The sequence below is a fragment of the Hesperophylax consimilis genome, unplaced genomic scaffold (genome assembly GCF_061612785.1).
Source record: "Hesperophylax consimilis isolate HC1 unplaced genomic scaffold, BYU_Hcon_1.0 scaffold_195, whole genome shotgun sequence".
Classification (NCBI taxonomy): Eukaryota; Metazoa; Arthropoda; class Insecta; order Trichoptera; family Limnephilidae; genus Hesperophylax; species Hesperophylax consimilis.
Genome location: NW_028301407.1, coordinates 1029 through 19270, shown reverse-complemented (window position 1 = coordinate 19270; position 18242 = coordinate 1029). Strand labels below are relative to the sequence as shown.

The 18242-nt window shown below is 35.0% G+C and overlaps 1 protein-coding gene across 1 annotated transcript; it reads left to right on the top strand.

Moving 5' to 3' along the window:
• The first annotated feature begins 1395 nt into the window (after positions 1–1395).
• On the top strand, positions 1396–17536 carry LOC149408542 (uncharacterized). Its single transcript, XM_089650574.1, has 3 exons — positions 1396–1620; positions 10918–11109; positions 11711–17536. Exons 1-3 carry the CDS (start codon positions 1471–1473, stop codon positions 12557–12559), a joined length of 1191 nt encoding a protein of 396 aa, XP_089506700.1. The 5' UTR covers positions 1396–1470; the 3' UTR covers positions 12560–17536.
• Positions 17537–18242: the final 706 nt, after the last annotated feature.

The following is an 18242-nucleotide window of genomic DNA, read 5'->3' as shown; positions in this document are numbered from 1 at the left end:
TCTTCTTCTGATACTCGATTTTCACGTCCCTAGGACCTTCGTAGCAGTCCAAAATATCTGTATTAACCTTCCATTTGATCGCCGCACTTTTCTAAAATGTGTATTTTTTTTGCGAGATTTTCATTCAAGATTGATTTACCAATATGTCCGTTTCATCTTAAATTGATAACGATTAATTTCCATTGTTTCCAACACTCACTCCTCTCTTTAGTACGATTTTTATCGAACATGACACCCTCCTTCTATCATAAATAATTGCACTACAGTTGAAATTCCGCCAGTAACTTTCCTTCGCTTTTCCGTCCTTTTTTTATACTATCGCGTTTATAATTTTTTTCATTGCATTTTTGTGTGTGCGCTTTACAACTTGTAAAACTTCCAAGCACCCGATTTCAATGGTTCGATACCCCATAAATTTCTCAGTTATTGTAAATATTCCCAGGAGTTTGTCACCTTGAAAGTCGATGTTGACCCTAAAGTGCGTTCACCTCTAATTTCTGTGGGAAAGAAGAAGCCATTAATTATCTTTTTTATTGCCCGATCCACAGTTCATTCCTTTGTCTGTATTTGGTGTACGCCTCTCCGTTCACTGATTGGTTACTCAAAATTTTATAGCTCTTTGTTCAGATCTATTGGTTGACAACCTTCAATATTTATTTTTAGGCCTAGGAAAGGGGAAGTACCAGTCGTCCTAGACGATTTTACGACCTCTCTGCTTTCGTCCCGGAACCTAGATTTAATTTCAACTATTACAGGTGTCTACTGCAAGCAAGCTGGATCAATTCTTTCTCCGCCAGATGTCGTTAGCATGTCCGTTTTCATAAATAATTTGCATATTTTCTTGCAGCTATGGTTTATCTGTTTTTTTTCACTGTGATTTAAAGCCTTTCATCACAACCTTTGGTTGCAGATTTGCTTCAATTCATAAATTTATATTTCTTTTTACCAACTTATAAACCTGTAATATTATTCATTTTTTGTATAAAAACATACATATTATTTTTTATAATGTTGAAGGCATTTGTATTGGAAGGTGTTGTTGATTGACTGGTCATAGTGTATATATTATGATTCGTATACAATGTTCAACTACAGTGAATCACACTAGGACATTCCAGCAACAGACTTGCCTGAGCTTGTACAAATGTCCGTGTGTGATGTCATGATACTGCAGAACCAATGTATATTCTACTCATTATCATAAAATTACCTTAAACATTTTTATAAAAATTATTTATATAATGTAAAAATTAAGAAAAAAAAAACAAAAAAAAAAAACCGACATTGAAAAAAAAAATTGCATTTACACAGAAATATAGCAAAAAAATTAAGAAAAAAACTGCTTTACAAAAAAATTGAAACTTGAAAAAATTATGAAAAAAAAAATATTAAAAAAATGGAACGACGCATGAATTTGCGGTTATCGTTGGGTGTAATTTGCGATGTGTTGGTAATTTTTTGTATGTTCCGATGTTATCAGATCGGGCGCGAGACACAAGTGACCTGGACAGCGATGCACCGCGCGAGGTCCTCGAGTACGAGGTCGTTTCTTCGGACGAGGAGGTCGAGGGGGATCCAGCCAACTTTGTGGACAGCCACCAGTCCAGTAGCAGCGAGGATGTTAGTCATATTTACTATAAATTTTTTTAAACCACGCCCATAAGAATAACTGGACAACCTTGTTATTGGAATCATTGGATAGGAATGCCGAACCTATTTCTTTAACCAACTCTTTGCATTTCATGAATGCTGGCATGTCACAACAAGACACTGGGACACAGGAAATCACATTTACTTCTCACTTGGATAAGGCACTCGACTAGCAAACGGAAGGTCGTGGGTTCAAATCCCATGCGCAAGTAAATTTTGTTTGAGTTATTTCACTATTTATTAATTTAAAATGATATATAAAATACTTGCGGCACGTTCCAGAGTGTAAGATTGCTTAAAATGGTTTTAGCCATGTTTGGTGACCATGTATAAATATCTAGGTACTTCTCCACCAACCTCTTCCCCATCTTCTTCCCCTCCCCTACCCTTAGCCTCACAATATACCCCGCACGGGGATGCCATAGTCTTACTGGCTCCAAACGCTTGGGAGCAGTTGGAACTCTAGTGCGGTATTCACATAAAACTGTGGTATTTGCGTGGCTATGAATAAAAAAAATACACGACGGTGCATGCTCTTTGATGTGTGATGAAGTGCTCCATAAGAAATTCTCTATAAGGTCGATTAGGCTTCAGGTTCAGTCCTCCATCATGACGATAATAGGTGGATCATCATTTATTTTTGGGGTATTATGCCGTTCTTCTTCCCCGATGATGGACACTGTAACACTGTTCGAAACGTTGGCTAAACAGTAGTCAGTGTAACACGGCGTAATACCCCAAAAATAAATCACGATAGTGCCTGTAAAATCTCAAACATAAATATTGTCGGGTAATTGGAAAGTTTTCTTTTTTTTTTAAAAAGAGAAATAAAATAGAGATTGGAATCTTTGTTATTATTTTTATGTAGGGGTGTGTATAGGCTTATTGATTATTTCATTATCTGCTTATAATCTCGGTAGGATATATAATTCTTATCTAGAAGCAAGACTAGACAAGTTAAAACTTGATTATTTCTTGTTTCACCGTCTAACCTTGCAAACATTCTTAACACACTTTAATCGGGAAGAGTAGTTCTACCCGTTCGGTCGATTGATGCTTAACGTCGGGAAGGGTAGTTCTACCTTCTGCGCCCGCCTCATTTCAATGGCAGAAAAGAAGAAATTATCCGATGTCTTTATATGAATATTATATACCAATCTCTTTGTAAAGGTCCCAACTATACGTACATAATTATCAAATTGTAATGCAAGTCTTTTTTTAATATTTATCTTGGAGTCTTTTGTGTACATCGATATTTCAACTAAAATGACCTATATTATTTAAAACTTGACACTTGATAGGTATTTCATTTGAAGATCAACGAAATAAGTAATTTAGATAACATATTCTGTTATTCTAATAATTCAATTCTTGGAATGAGGGTTTTTATGACCATGAAACCCGAAACAAATCTCTCTATCTCTGTTCCGCACCCACTCAACTCCTAGGTGCGAGCGAGCGCACAGTGTCTGACGCGACTAACAAAAGCAGGTATCGGCAAACACAGTTAGGCGGACCCTAATAAATATTTACAAGACAAGTGCATGTCAGTTTTTAAAACGCAAATTGTCGTACGGTTGTGTTCTGAGGAGATAATATTTATATTAGCTTTTTCAAACCTTTCAAAATGGATTCTGAAAATTACGAAAGTGATGACGAAATCGTTGCAGATAATTTATCTGCCTGTTCTAGTAATTATTTGCTTGAATTCGATAGTGAAAGTGAAGAATCTAGTGGAAGTGAAGAAATTCCTTGTAGGAGAAGAATGTCAGTGATGCCATTACAGTTTAGTGATTCTGAAGAAAGTGATATGGAGCAAGAAGGAGAAGAGTGGTCTCGAATAGATAATCCGCCAAATATCGAATCATTTTTAGGTCATCCTGGTGTTTGCGTAACACCAGCTGATTCCAAAAGTATTATGCAAGTAGTAGAACTATTTATTGGAAATGATTTGTTTGAAATGATGGTAGAAGAAAGCAATCGTTACCATGCTCAAAATGAATCAAGATTCAAACAAACGAACAAATCCATCAAGTGGAAGCCCATAAACATTCCAGATATGAAAAAAATGTTAGGATTGATTCTGCTTATGGGTCAAGTGCAAAAAACTACGAGACAAGATTATTGGTCTTCAGACCAATGTATCGAGACGCCCATATTTTCAAAAACAATGAGCCGTGATCGTTTCAATCAAATTTGGAGATCTTGGCACTTTTCAAATAACCAAAACATTACCGATTCCAGCGACCGCCTTGAAAAAATTCGACCCGTTTTGACATATCTCATCCCAAAATTTAATTCTGTTTACAAGCCTCAAAGGGAGCTTTCTCTAGATGAAAGCATCATACCGTGGCGGGGAAGGCTAGCATTTAAAGTATACAATGCGTCAAAAATAATTAGATATGGTATTCTCGTGCGAATGGTTAGTGAAGCCCCTACGGGATATATTTGCAATTTGGAAATATACTGTGGGCAAGGAAAGCGACTAATAGATACAGTTGAAACATTGCTTAATCCATACCTAAATTTGTGGCATCATGTATATATGGACAATTACTATAATAGCGTTAAAACTAGTGAAGTGTTGTTGAAACATAAAATAAGAACGTGCGGAACAATGCGAATTAATCGAGGTTTTCCCGAATGCCTTAAAAACGTAAAACTCAATCCAGGCCAAAGTATTTTCCGTCGAAAAAAAGATGTGTTATTGCAAATTTGGAAATCTAAGAGGGACGTCAGAATGATTTCAACTATACATTCTTCGATCATACTTGAAAGCGGCAATATCGATTGGAAGACGAAACTTCGAATCTGGAAACCACAGAGTGTTATTGAGTATAACAAATATCTTTGATGGGCGGACATAACAGTATAACTGCATTTTTGACCATTTAACGATTTATATGAGAAAATGTGTCTTGTGTATGCCGGCATCAATGGTATTAACTGTATAGTTACACCAGTACTCAAAACATAAATAAACAACTTTGTGCCTATTAAACTAACTTAAAATACTTGAGCTCATAAGTATAAGATCACTTATACTCATAATGACAATCACCTCTTTTGCTCAAAGATTCGGTTCAAACAGAATAAAAGTACTTGTACTAGATGGTACACACGTGCAAAAAGTAATTCGACACATTTCTTCAGTTTCATAAGTATAAGTTTACCTTATACTGTTACATCCACCAATAATACTTCTAAATGATTTATGTCGCCAGGCGTGCCTATGAACTTGTACTATTTTGACCATCATGAAGTCACTAGTGTTTGTCATTTGCTTTACATTGTTGTGATTATTTTGTGTTCTGTGGATTATTTATTTACTTAACTCAATTTATTATTATTACAAAATGAAAAGATCTCGGCGTTTTCTGGAAATGATGAAAAATTTAAACAAGGCTTGTGGTAAGTATATAAATTTTGGATAATGTTTCCTATTTATATCAGTAAATTTAATAACAAAAGTTTACAAATTCTAACCCCAAAAAAGTAGAATACCTAGGAATACATTTAATCATATAGATACCAAATAGAGATTAAATTAATTTCATGTATGGCTTTCTCCAACTTTAGATCGTTTATATATCACTGTTTATAATAAAATAGAGAAATACCTGTTTTATCTGTATACCTAACTGTTCGATACCTAACCTATGTACCTACATGATGGTGTTTTATCCTTAAATAATATTATGATGGTGCCTTATTCTTTATCTGAGATTTATGTTAATGTATCATAAATTTATATTCTATAGGAGCTCCTGATGAAAGTGTTTTGGATTCCTCATTAAATAATAAAATTGAATCTAACAATGTGCCAATGCATATACTTTCATCAAGCAATGAGAAAATGAAATCATTGTCAGACGATAGTGTTTTACAAGTTATAGGTATGTACAATGTACATATTATAATATACCAATTGTATATATATATATATTTTTTTTATTTAAATTTAAAATACGTAAATCTTTCATTGGAAATTAAATGTTAGTTATTGTGATACTGGATAAGTTTAACATAATTATTATGAATTATTTTTCATTTTGCTTGATCTGGTTTATTATAACATTTTATTAATTTACATAAACTTATTTTTTATAGGAACGTACGATCAGGTTGCTTTGGAGCCCACTCGACAAGCTATGAATATTCCTTCAACAAGTTATGACGTCATGCCTTTGTCTGACAATAATTTTTTACAAGTTTTAGGTATGTTGTGAATACATTTTGTATTTCTCATGATATTGTACGATATAATTGTTTGGGTATGTTTCTAGTTATACATAATGATTATAATTTTCACAAACTATTTTCTAGATGGACACCATCAGACTGTTTTGGAGCTCGCATTAAATAATGAAACTGAAATTCTAGGAGAAGTTATCTCTTCAAACGACATTCTCATGAATGAATGCCCTTTAGCAAATGGAAATGATTGTAAGCGAAAACATTTTTGAAAGTCATGATAGTGATTTTAGTAGTGACGACACTGATAAAGACCCTAACTATTCCCACACTGTGAAGATTTACTAAGTACCCATACGGAACTACAAAATCTACTACTACCACCAGTTACCAGTATTTGTAACACTCCAGAAAATGGAAATAAAACTGATAGTAATACAAAGGCGGTTATGAATACCAGAAAATACAGAGCAGACAAGAAAACAAAAAGGAATATCGGTCTATCTTATACCACCCTTAAGGTTAAAACTGTGAGGAAAAGATGCGTGAAAAATTTACCTAATTGTCGTATGAAATGTAATGAACGCATCCCAGAATTTATCAGAGAACAAATTTTTACTGAATATTGGGCTCTTGGAGAATACTCAAAAAGAGTAGCATATGTAGGAAGTCTTATTGATTCTATGGAAACTGTTCGACCAATAAAGCGAACTTCCAATGAAGTTATTATAAAAAATCGAAAATATTCAAATAGGTTTTTTTTCAAAATAAATGGAAAAAGGGAGAATGTTTGCCGAGGTTGCTTTATGAAAACATTAGATGAAAGTCAAATGTTTGTTACAACAGTCATCCAAAATAAAAATAAAATCTTTGACAGGCTTGACTGAGGGTGACAAGAGAGGGAGTATTGTGCCAATCCACAAACACTGTGATGAAGAACTGGAGAATGTTAGAAAACACATATATTCATTTCCCTCTTACGAATCACACTACACCAGAAGAACTAACGACAAAAAATATTTACCTGCGCATTTAAACATACAATTAATGTACAATGCGTATCGTGAAAGCGTGACAACAAAACCTGTCTCACGCAAAACATATTCTCAAGAATTCAATAAGTTGAAATTGAAATTTAAGTTGCCAAAAGTTGACACATGCCATCTATGCGATGTTCTCAAAATGAAAATTGAGACAACTGCGGATTCAAATGAGAAAAAAAATATTGAAAATGAGCAAAAAAATCCCCATATTGTAGCAGATTCTGCATTTGTCTCCAAACAAGCAGACAAAGAGAGGGCCCAGAATGACAGTACTGTAGTCAGTTACACATTTGATTTGCAGCAGTGTTTGCCAACACCATATCTTAATAGCTCTGTATCGTTTTATAAACGACAATTGTGGACCTATAATCTAACTGTACATGATCAAGCTTCCGGAGAAGTGACATGTTTTATGTGGCATGAGGCTGAAGGTGCAAGGGGTGCCAATCAAATTGCAACGTGCATATTCAAACACCTAAGTTAATTTTTTGAGACGAGGAAATAGAAATCCTACACTTAAGCCAGGCAAGTGTTATAATGATAATATCAAAAGAAAAGAAGAAGAATATTTTGGCACTTTTACCATTAATTCATCCCGTGTATCAATCTTAAGGATGGTGATGTGATGTCCGAGACTCATTGCCGGATATTGAACAATTCGAATAATACAATACTTTTGTGTAATGTCTATGCTAAAATACATTTAACATACTAGTACTTTTATTTCACAAAATAATAATAAATATTTTAGAAATAATGGTTTTAATAAGATAAATATGCGCATTTCTGTCATATTTTCAGTGGTACAAACAGTACAAGATGGTCTCAGTAATATAAGTAGACTAATTAATATCATTAATTGAGTGGTACAAATAGTATAAGTTAGTTCTAGTAGTATAAGTGGACACATTTATGTTCCATCTTCAATGGTTCAAATAGTATATGTTGAATATCTTTATTATTTGTATAAATAACACCAATGTGTTTAAATAGATTAAATAATCTGTAAATAATAACCCATTTCTCAAAATATGAGTTCTGTAGCAAAATAATTGGGTTCATAATAAAGTTTTTTTGCTCTCCTGAAAAGTTACACTTTTGCAGTTATACTCTTATGTCCGCCCATCAAAGATATATGAAAGGAGTTGATCGTGCAGATCAGTATCTTTCGTATTACTCAATAATAAGAAGAACCAAAAAATGGACTAAGAGAGCTGTGATGTATTTATTGAATTGTGCTCTGTTTAATTCCTACAAAGTTTACATCCCTTTGAAATTATTTTTAAAATCAATCCATCAACATTTGAACTTAAATAAAAATAAACTTAATAATTATTAGAACTTTATAATATGTGATTTGAGTGCAGTGTTTTAAAGTGAATATTCTGAAATTTGCTCAAAAATATCGGACTTTCGAAACGAACGGCGACCGGTAAATGCACTCCAGATGTTTCCAACAAAATTCTGGGAAACTGGGCAAGCTTGGACACTGGCAAGTTTTTTACTAAGCCCAGGGCAATTTATTACCCAACCGTCGCTTTTTATTGCGGACAGAATGCACCACTTCAACAATTACCAGGAACAGGATTACATGGAGATAAAATGATGGACTTGCCAAACGTCACAGCGGTGCTGCCAGGGTCTCTTATCTATGTGAGGTGTCAGCGCTTTATTAGCAGCAGATACATACCTGGACGCTGTTGTTGGACGCGGTGGACTCTCTTACTGCAGCAGCTGGTCCAGTTCCTTCACCACTTAGGATTCTTGCTGCAGAGTCTCCATCTTCTATCTTCGTAGAACGTCACAGCGGTGCTGCCAAGGTCTGGTATCTGTGAGAGGATAGTGTATCAGCGCTTTATTAGCAGCAGACACATACCTGGACGGATGACGAACCTCGTGCTGGCACTGTTGGTGGACGCGGTGGACTCTTTCGCTGCAGCAGCTGGACCAGTTTCTTCACCACCTGGGATTCTTGCTGCAGAGTCTCCATCTTCTATCTTCGTGTCACCTGTTCCTTTACTTCATTTTACTTAACTTAACTTCACTCTATTTTTGTAATATTTATATTTTCTGTAATACCTGCATCAACTGTAAAGCGCCCCTGAGGTGATATATCACAAAAGCGGCGCTATACAAATTATCCAATAATAAATAAATAAAAATAAGGCCTTGAATGCAACCAAAAGACTGACTTATAAACAATTTTTACTTAATGTTGCCAAATATTGGATAATGACCGAGATTTCTGAAACTGATGCAAATTTTGAGGAACCGAGACCATCCACTTCACAATTACAAAGGAAAGTCTTGAAAAAAGATCCTCCAGGGAGATTATCAATGGACACGAAAAAACATAAAGCGATAAAAATTGTCACCGGCGGTAAAAAGAAATATCCCCAGAGACAATGTCGCGTGTGTTCTGCGCACAAAACGAAAGGTCTGACGAGTTATATGTGTCAATTTTGCGACGTCCCTCTTCATAGGGGGGAATGTTTCACTAAGTATCACACCGTATCCAAATATTAGATGAACAATTTTTAGACGTGAACTGAAACTGATTAGATAAAAGTGGTTAGAAACTAAAACCTAATAGTGTATGGTGAAAAACAATAAACAATATTACGTGAGCAATACGAGAAGCATTCTACCGTAAGTGATTATTTTAAATTTCATTTGAAAAAATAACCAATATTATTAGCATGTTCCGATGGTTTTGGTCCGCTGTACCGTGCGAGGAGCAATTGTACACGTGGTATTTCAATGGGTAATAATGTGTTACTTTGACGATACTAGAGAAGTGGCAATTGTTTTTGTTTTTATAATGATTTGGGCTTGGTGAAAATATAATAATTTGTAATTTTATTAAATTGAAACCTAGTTTATACTTAAAAAATTGAGCCCTAATGACACAACAATGACTTTGTTTTCGATTTATTATGTTGCATTAGAAATAATACTTGGTTTTCGGCTAGAAATTTTATAGCTTGGGTATGCTGAGTTAGTATGTAGAAAATTTTATTGAAATATTTCCATTATTTAAGAAGATATAGCGATTTAAAACAAATTACACAAATTCGCGCGGGACCTTTATTTTCGCCCGTTTTCAGCGGTCAGCCGGCGAAAAAATAACCCGATCAAAGTGTGTTAATCCATTAAATACATGAAAGATTAGAGTTGTTATGTAAAAACAGGGCAGTGGATACTGAATTAATTTTATAGTAAAAATTCTTATTTTGATTACCCACTTGAAAACTTGTTTATTTAGTAAAATACTTATCGATATGTTAGGTTCGCTTCCATGGTTATTTTTTTTTAACATTAACTCCATGCAGGAGGCCCTGAGGAAAATAATTTTGCCCTGGGCCTATATTATCTTTGGGGATGCTGTGTGGAGGGTCATTTTGAAAGGAGGAGGGAGTTAACATGGGTCTCGAAGACACATTTTGTAGGAGGGAGGAAACACAGGGGCCGGCAAATCGTTCCACAGCCGAGCTGTTGAAATCAAATGACAAATGTCAACCGTCTACATATGTTCGGTGCACATTTGGCATGTTTCCTGATTATGCACCATAGCCGAACGTATCAATGACGCTAGTACCTTGGAGCATCTTCCATTGTAATACCGGTTGAACAAGGACAGCATACCTACCTGATGCCTGTGCTCTAAGGTTTGCTAAGATAGTGACTGCCTGTTTCTGCACAGTCGGTTTTAAGGTATTTTGGTGCTCCAGACCAGTGGCTGCCAAATTCAACAGGACAGCAGTTGTGTACTATTAAAGTATCTGCAGGCGGTGTACAATACAGTACACCCCCGTGTCTGAGCCGGTATAATGATATTCCCAGCAAAGAACCAGTATAAGGACTAAGTGACGATCGTCATACATCAGACAACATAGTAGGTGTAACGGTATGTACGCATATCACATGTATTGGTAGTATAGCGCTACATCTCTTTCATAATTGTTCACTCACCATCCGTCTCCAGTCCTCGATCACATTTCTGTTATTAATAATGTGTTGATGTCTGCAGGAGCTGGTGGAGGCCACGGTGATCCACGCCGTGCTGACGGAGGGGGACTTCATGTTTGCCGACTCGGAGGACTCTCTGTCCAGCGCCACCTCGGTGGACTCGGAGATCAGCCCGTTCAATTACTGGAACTGCGCCCAGTGCCGCAACACCAACAACAACCCCATGTTCCGCTACTGCGAGAAGTGCTACAAGGTAACGTAACACAAACCTACCCCTGGCTCTTCATGTATAGTCTAGAGCAGGGGTCTCCAAACTTTTCAGCCGGAGGGCCACATTGACTACTCCAGTGAGTTCGGAGGGCCAAAACCGTTTTAATTTCTAGACATTGATACTCGTTTCTCAGACCTTGATATCATTGCGAATCAAATAAAGATTTTTCAAAAAAATCCTCTTGACATATTCGCGCGATACTTGTGGACGCAATTTATTGGTGCCAAGTACCTCGCCAACGAGCATATTTATTTATTCGCACGAAAAAATTCGCGGAGTTTTCGCCCCTTCTGAGCAAGGTCTTAGCCATTAGCTGTCGCGGGTCCTTGATGACACTGGTCATAAGATGTCGCGGGCCGGATGGAAGACACTGGCGAGCCGGATACGGCCCGCGGGCCGTAGTTTGGAGACCCCTGGTCTAGAGCATCATGTCCTTTCAGTTCTACATTGTATGGTTTTTCCTGGCAAGACCTTGACTATTGCAGTTATGGATTATTTTTAACTATAAACATTTCTTTTTTCTTTGCATGTCATTTAGTGATGGTAGGAAAGTGTCCAATGGAAAGTGTCTCTTTTGTTGCAGTTACGTAGAGATTTCTTCCCGCCACCGCCCAAAAACAAACGCCGGAGGACCAGGAAACGATCCAAGAAAACGAGGAAGTCCAAGGACGATGTCTCCGCCAGCGAAACCGTCGCAGGGATAAGGAGGCAATCCCAAGGTACAGCGTTAGATTTTCAGAGTATCAAAGTACCTGATCTGGTTAAGTCCGACTCCGATAGAGCCACCGTCATCTCCCTAGACTTGGAGTCATCCCCCGAGAAAGTGTGGAACTCAAAGCATTCCCTTGCGGAACTCAATTCCAGAAAGCGAAAGTATGAATGCTCGGACGATGAAGTTGATATTAAGAAATTGAGGGCAGACTTATTTAATAACATATCTGTGATAAATAATGTAAATAACAAAAATCTTATTCTTTCTGAGAGCTACAATGCACAGACTCTTTTAAATATAGACATTTCAAACGCGAAGGATACAACATCGTTTAGCCAGCCTATGTTTTCTGATTTTGCCGTGGAGCCCGTATGCAAGTCCATGAGCGAGCCCGCCATTAACTTCAGTAAGGACGATTTGGACGTAATAAGCGAAGGAATCAATCACTTTTCGGACAGCGAGACAAACAAGAGCCTGCCTAAGACGGAGGTGTCTAGTAACCATATGCGGCGATCCATTTGCTCTCTTTCCAAAGACAATAACCAGTCAGACATGTGCATCACATGTCTGGTGGAACCCAAGTCAGGGGTGTTTGTCCACGGGAGGATAGCACACATCTGCTGTTGTTACAAATGCTCCGTCAAGGTTTGGGTGAAAACCAAGCGCTGTCCCATTTGCAATTGTAAAGTGAGCAACGTGCTGAAAGCTTTCGTCATGTAATGGCCTTTCTATTCCCCCTTTTCATTTTGCACACGCGGTAAGGTTTTGTCTCGACGAGGAAATATTTGCGAAATGTTCGATGGGAACTTTCAAAGTGCCATTTATGTTGTTATCCACATTATGAATTGGCTCTTTGGAGGCTTTCTCTTTGCCTTTTTACGCTGCAAATAATATTTCTTCATTTTGCATAATATCAACATCCATCTGATATGTAATTCAACACCCTACCACACTGTTCCTAACTAAATTATTTGAAATTTTTCAAATCAGATTTGATATGTAATAACTTTCTGTAAATACATATACCAAAATGATCCATACGATGCTCAAAGATTGGCGTTCTTGTCGTTTAACCGCTGGCGCCCATTAACTTGAAAGTTTCTGTAGCTTATTTGTCCGGTTTTTTAATTTTCTTAAACTTATTATCATTATCATTATATTCTATTTAGTTTTTAGTGCCTTTCCGTAGCATAGTTAATTTATCTTTAGGTTAGTTTTAACCAAGAGGAAAAATATGATTTCTTATTTGATTTTGCAATATTCAAGCCAATGCTTATATGTAAGTACTTTCTACGCAGAAGTTGCACAGTGCTTCAAACAGTAACCCGTGGCACACTCTATACCGAATAAGTTTTCCTCATATTAAATGTTAGCCGATTAATCGTTTTTAATCCAACAATACCGTAAATCTGTAATTTAAAACTTGTACGAGGGAAAAAGATAACGATATTGAGTTAAAATTTTCATCGATAAGGAATAAACTAGGTGATAAATTAATTAAACTAAAGGAGTTGATTAAAATTGACACGACACATTGACAAATCAGAAATAAAACTCGTATTGGTGTCGATGGAAGGTATTGATTAAACCCCGAATGATATATTGTTTAAAACGATTGGAAACAGGATTTTAAATACATTACGGTCAGCACGAAGTAACTGGTGGTTTTAAAACCTGTCTTAACTATTTTTCCGAATCGTTGCCATTTTTAGGAATTCTATATCGATGATTTTATTTAAATGATTTCTCTCGTATCGGAAACAAGTATGATTTTGTAAGTACGTTAGTTGTGACGATATCCACTCGGCTCGGTTTCAGGAATAGCTTATGGTCAACGGTTTTGTACATAATTTTATTTATTTTAAATTTAGTCATTCGTAGTACAATGTTAGTAAGTTCGACTTTTGAATACAATAAATTTTTTTTAAAAGCGAAAATGATTTGTAAGAAAATGGCAAATATGATAAATTAATATGTTACCGTACATAAATTTTTTTAAAACTTTTCTTCTAACTTGAAGATATTTAAGCATTATATCGTGAAATGTCAAATTTCTTTTGATAAGCTTGTGGTTTGGTTTATAGATGACACAAATAGACCAGTTTGTCACATTAAATAATATATATTATTATGTTAGTTAGTGCCCGCTATTAAAAATAAAGTTTTAATTATTGTATTCTAAATGCTTTATTAAAAAAAGTATCCCTGTTTCTGTAAATTTGTATATTTAATTAGGTTTATTTATTTTAAAATGCGACTGAAGAACATCAAATCCCTGAATCGATGCCACCGAATTGTTGAAGTGTTAAATAAAAGATATATATTCTGTAAATATTTTTGAAGTCGTTCTAAGAAATTTATATTAGTTTTAGGTCGCCTCCGACAGAAAGACAGTTCTATCTCGCGGTGAACTTGTTTTAAAGTATGCTTTTAAAAATTTACTAAACGGTGCTAGCATGATGAAAAATGATAATAATTTGTGTAGTTTATTTCTGTTAACGACACGTTGTAAAGCGGTGATGTGTAATCTCAATGTTACCCACGTTAAGTAAATATAACCATGCGTTGCTTCGTGAAGTTCACAGATCTTGCTTTTTTTCTAATCCAACTACAATTCTGGTAAGAATAACCTCTTCATCATGCATGGCCGGCCCTGTCCGCTCTGGGCGCCGTCTTGCCAAGGTGCTGATAATACCCAACACAGCGCCTTGAGGTTTTTTAGCACCAGGTGCCATTTGGCTCAGGGCCGACCGTGTCATCATCTGCAATGTATATTAAACTATAGACTGGGATTTAGGTGAACAGGAGATTCATTGTTACTGCTGTAAGAAGTGCTGTTTTGTGGAGGAGTTTATAAGACGAAACTTTCGAATGTACATAATATTATTGTATGTAATACCATTCTGTCACCCTTTATTCCTACAAAAGCACTGCTTAGAAGAATAACAGTTTATCTCTTAGTAACTGAACTGCCCAATTCAACATTATTATTATAATAAATATTTTATTTATTTTAGCAACAGTTGATGATATCCTCTATTATTTTTGCCGTATCTTCATTACTTTTGTTGGCTGATGATTGGCTTTGCAGTTGTTCTGAAATAATCAGGCAAAATTAATAGAAAATTCTTCCAACTTTGCAAATATTTTTTTATGCTTTTCCACAAAGTCGATTAAACAAATTATTATTTCTTGTACTCTATTATTTTTATTATTATTATTATTTATTTATTTTATTCCCTGTTACAATAAAAGTTTTATTACATATAATTTTATTATTTTCTTTGGTGGTTGTCTGCCTTATAGTTTTTGGTTTGGGTAAAATGTATGTTTATGCTGACAATTTGAGTTAGCAAGGTTGAATGTTGAGTTCCACACTATTTCACAGATGGTTCCGATTCTGCTCTGATTATTTAAAAAACATGTACGATTGTAATTAATGCTTGTCAAAGATTTTAATTTTCATGCGCGAAATGATTGCCGAAAATATTTAAATTACGCATGAACAATAAAAAACATAATAATACGCACACATTAGCAACGATGTAATTTTTTTGACCTGTTGACTGCGATGACGTCCGTCACCTTGAGAAAAGATGAAAAACTGTAGAAAATGTATTCTAAAGCTGTCAAAAAATTATTTTCTAAAACAATATTTGGCGCAAGCGATTCTGAACTTATTCTTCATAATATAGTTCCTTTGTACATAAGGGTTAAAATCGCTTAAAAACTTACATCGATTTTAGTATTGAGGACACTGGTATCCCATCCACAGTCGACAGGTTGAAGCAACAGCAGTGGGCAATGTTGCCAGAATTTTTTTTATGTGTTGCCGTTTCCAAAAAAAACTTTTTCTCATGTTAAATCAATCAAGTACTTGCCGTTATTTTTTTTAGTTTTCTACTCAAATTCAGGATATTGTCGATATCCTAATTTCTAAAAATATATTAATGTTCCTCGTCTCAATTAAATTCAGTTCAACTTCTTTCCACACCAGGAAAACTATTCTTAGTGAATACATTAAATCTCTGAGGTTTGTTGTACAAATGAATTTCACATTACATCATCCACTCCATACAATATGCCTATAAACTAATACTCTGTTTACTTCCAAATATGCCCAAATTATTGAAATAACACTTCGTTTCAACTTAATTTATACAGAATATTTACATCTGGAGAAAAACATCAACAAAATAGATTACTAGGTTCTTAGTTTGGGTTATTTAAATTATTTGTTGCGTATACAGATGGATTTGGATGACATCGATCAAAACACAGGAAATAAGGGACTTTTATTGAAACAAAAAATGCACTTTATTGCATCTTATACTATTTCCCCTCAAAGTATATAGTTGTTTCTTGTAGTTATTAAGTTTTATTTAAATAATTTGTGCATATTAAGAAGTAAGTCGAGAACGGAAATTTATTTTAACAAAAAATTAGTGACAATGAATCCTTATATTGGTATATTTACGTAGTGTGTATTTAATGTTTTGGAGTTCATTAGTACAGAAAAACGTTGTAATTTGTTTTGATGCATTACCCGAGAATTATTTTACATGTTGTAGTCAGAAGCTTGATGGAAGGACACAATGGTCTCACATACGCCAACGTACACACTTGTCCTATGTACGCAATACAAATTCTGTTCAGAGACTTCATTGAAAATCTATTAGTTGTTAATTTTCCATTTTAACAACAATATGTAACATTAAATGTCAAATCTCAAACCTTAAGGCGAAGCTTAATGCTAAATCACTATTTTGATTAATCTTTATAACAAATTGGTGTACATTATGAATACCAAAAAATATGCTTTCGATAAATTGACGATTTTCCTATCGTTTCGCTTGAATAGAATACAAATAAAAAAATAAATTACTCAATAAAAAATATAAATGTAAACTACTAAAAAAATTTTTTTTTCAATAGAAGTGTATGAATGCGTAAAGGAAACGACATTTAAAAATTGCAGTATTATAGCTTAGATTATTTGTGACAGTTTCACTTGATTAAACTTTTTTACTTTCTTATAAAATTATTTACAAAATAAATAAAAACCAGTTTTGTGCTTGAAATCAAACGTTTCTAGACTCCGTTTGTCAAGCGATTTTAATGCCTATTTCCTAAAATATAAGTTATACCAAGAATATACACATTTTTGGCTTGTAGCTTCCTCTTAAGGTAGGCGACATATTATGCTATACGCATAATGGCTTGGCCTATTCCAGCATATCGCTCTCCATACACTACTATCAATGGGAATGTATGGCGAGCGATATGCTGAAATAGGCCAAGCCAATGGAAATATAGTGTGGTCTGTCACAGGCTTAATGGTCAAATCAAGTGATGCGATTACGTTACATCTTGAAACAATGGTCACAAGCGTTGGAAGGCGTGATCGCTATTCCCTCCACCAGAGTAGGAATGCGTTGTTTCTGACACATGCATTTATTTTCCTAAGAAATATATTGATTGTAAGTTGCCCAGATGTCTTAATGTGTCGCGTACGTGAGCCCAGTGTGTCGTTACCTTCACTGAATTTAACACTTAGTTTTGCCGTGCATATTTTCAACAAAAAAGGATAGTTGATTGTGCCGGTTACATTTTCCATGTTTTGATCCTCTTGTGAAATGATTTTTTTTTTTTATGAAACAGATTTGTGTATTGAGAGATTGTAATGGTCATCCCCGCCATTATTTGGGGTAAGGAAAAAAAAAAGAAAAGAAAAAAAAACTAATAAATTGATGTTTTTTTACAGGTTAATTGTATTGTTTTATTTATTTGTAAAAAAACCTTTCCCAATTTACGAAAACAGCATTTAAAAAAAATAATTTATTGTATGCATAGTGAATATTTTAAGCCTTTGTAATTAAAACTTTTTTTCTCATTAATGCCTGTTCTAGCCATAAATTTCTTCAAAATATGAGCTGTTCAAATGGCAGGTAATCTGGAATGCTGGAATTAGCCAACCGTTAGCACCAGTGAACTAATGGTCGTGCTAGCTTTCAATCTTTGTTTAATTCTTTCAACAACCAAAGTTTTATAATTGTAATTAAAATGTCTCAATGTTGCATTGTGCATTTGTGCTCCCAAAGAAAGTCTGGGCTTGCCAAATGATGAAAAGTTAGGAGAAAATCTACATTTTTTTTGCTAAAACACCAGGTGTCCAGTGGCAGATTTCAAAGTTTGAACAAACGCAGTTTCTGAACACAATGCGTGGGGGGGCTTCATTGAAAGCTTAATGCCTTGAACGCCATTGTGGAAATGAAGAAAAATTACCATTTTAAATTTGAAAAAAAATTACTCAGATGGCATCGGCGACCATCAAAACGTATTCCTTTTTTTTTTTACCAAAATTTTCCATTAAAATCAACAAAATTAACTGCGGTCACCGGTG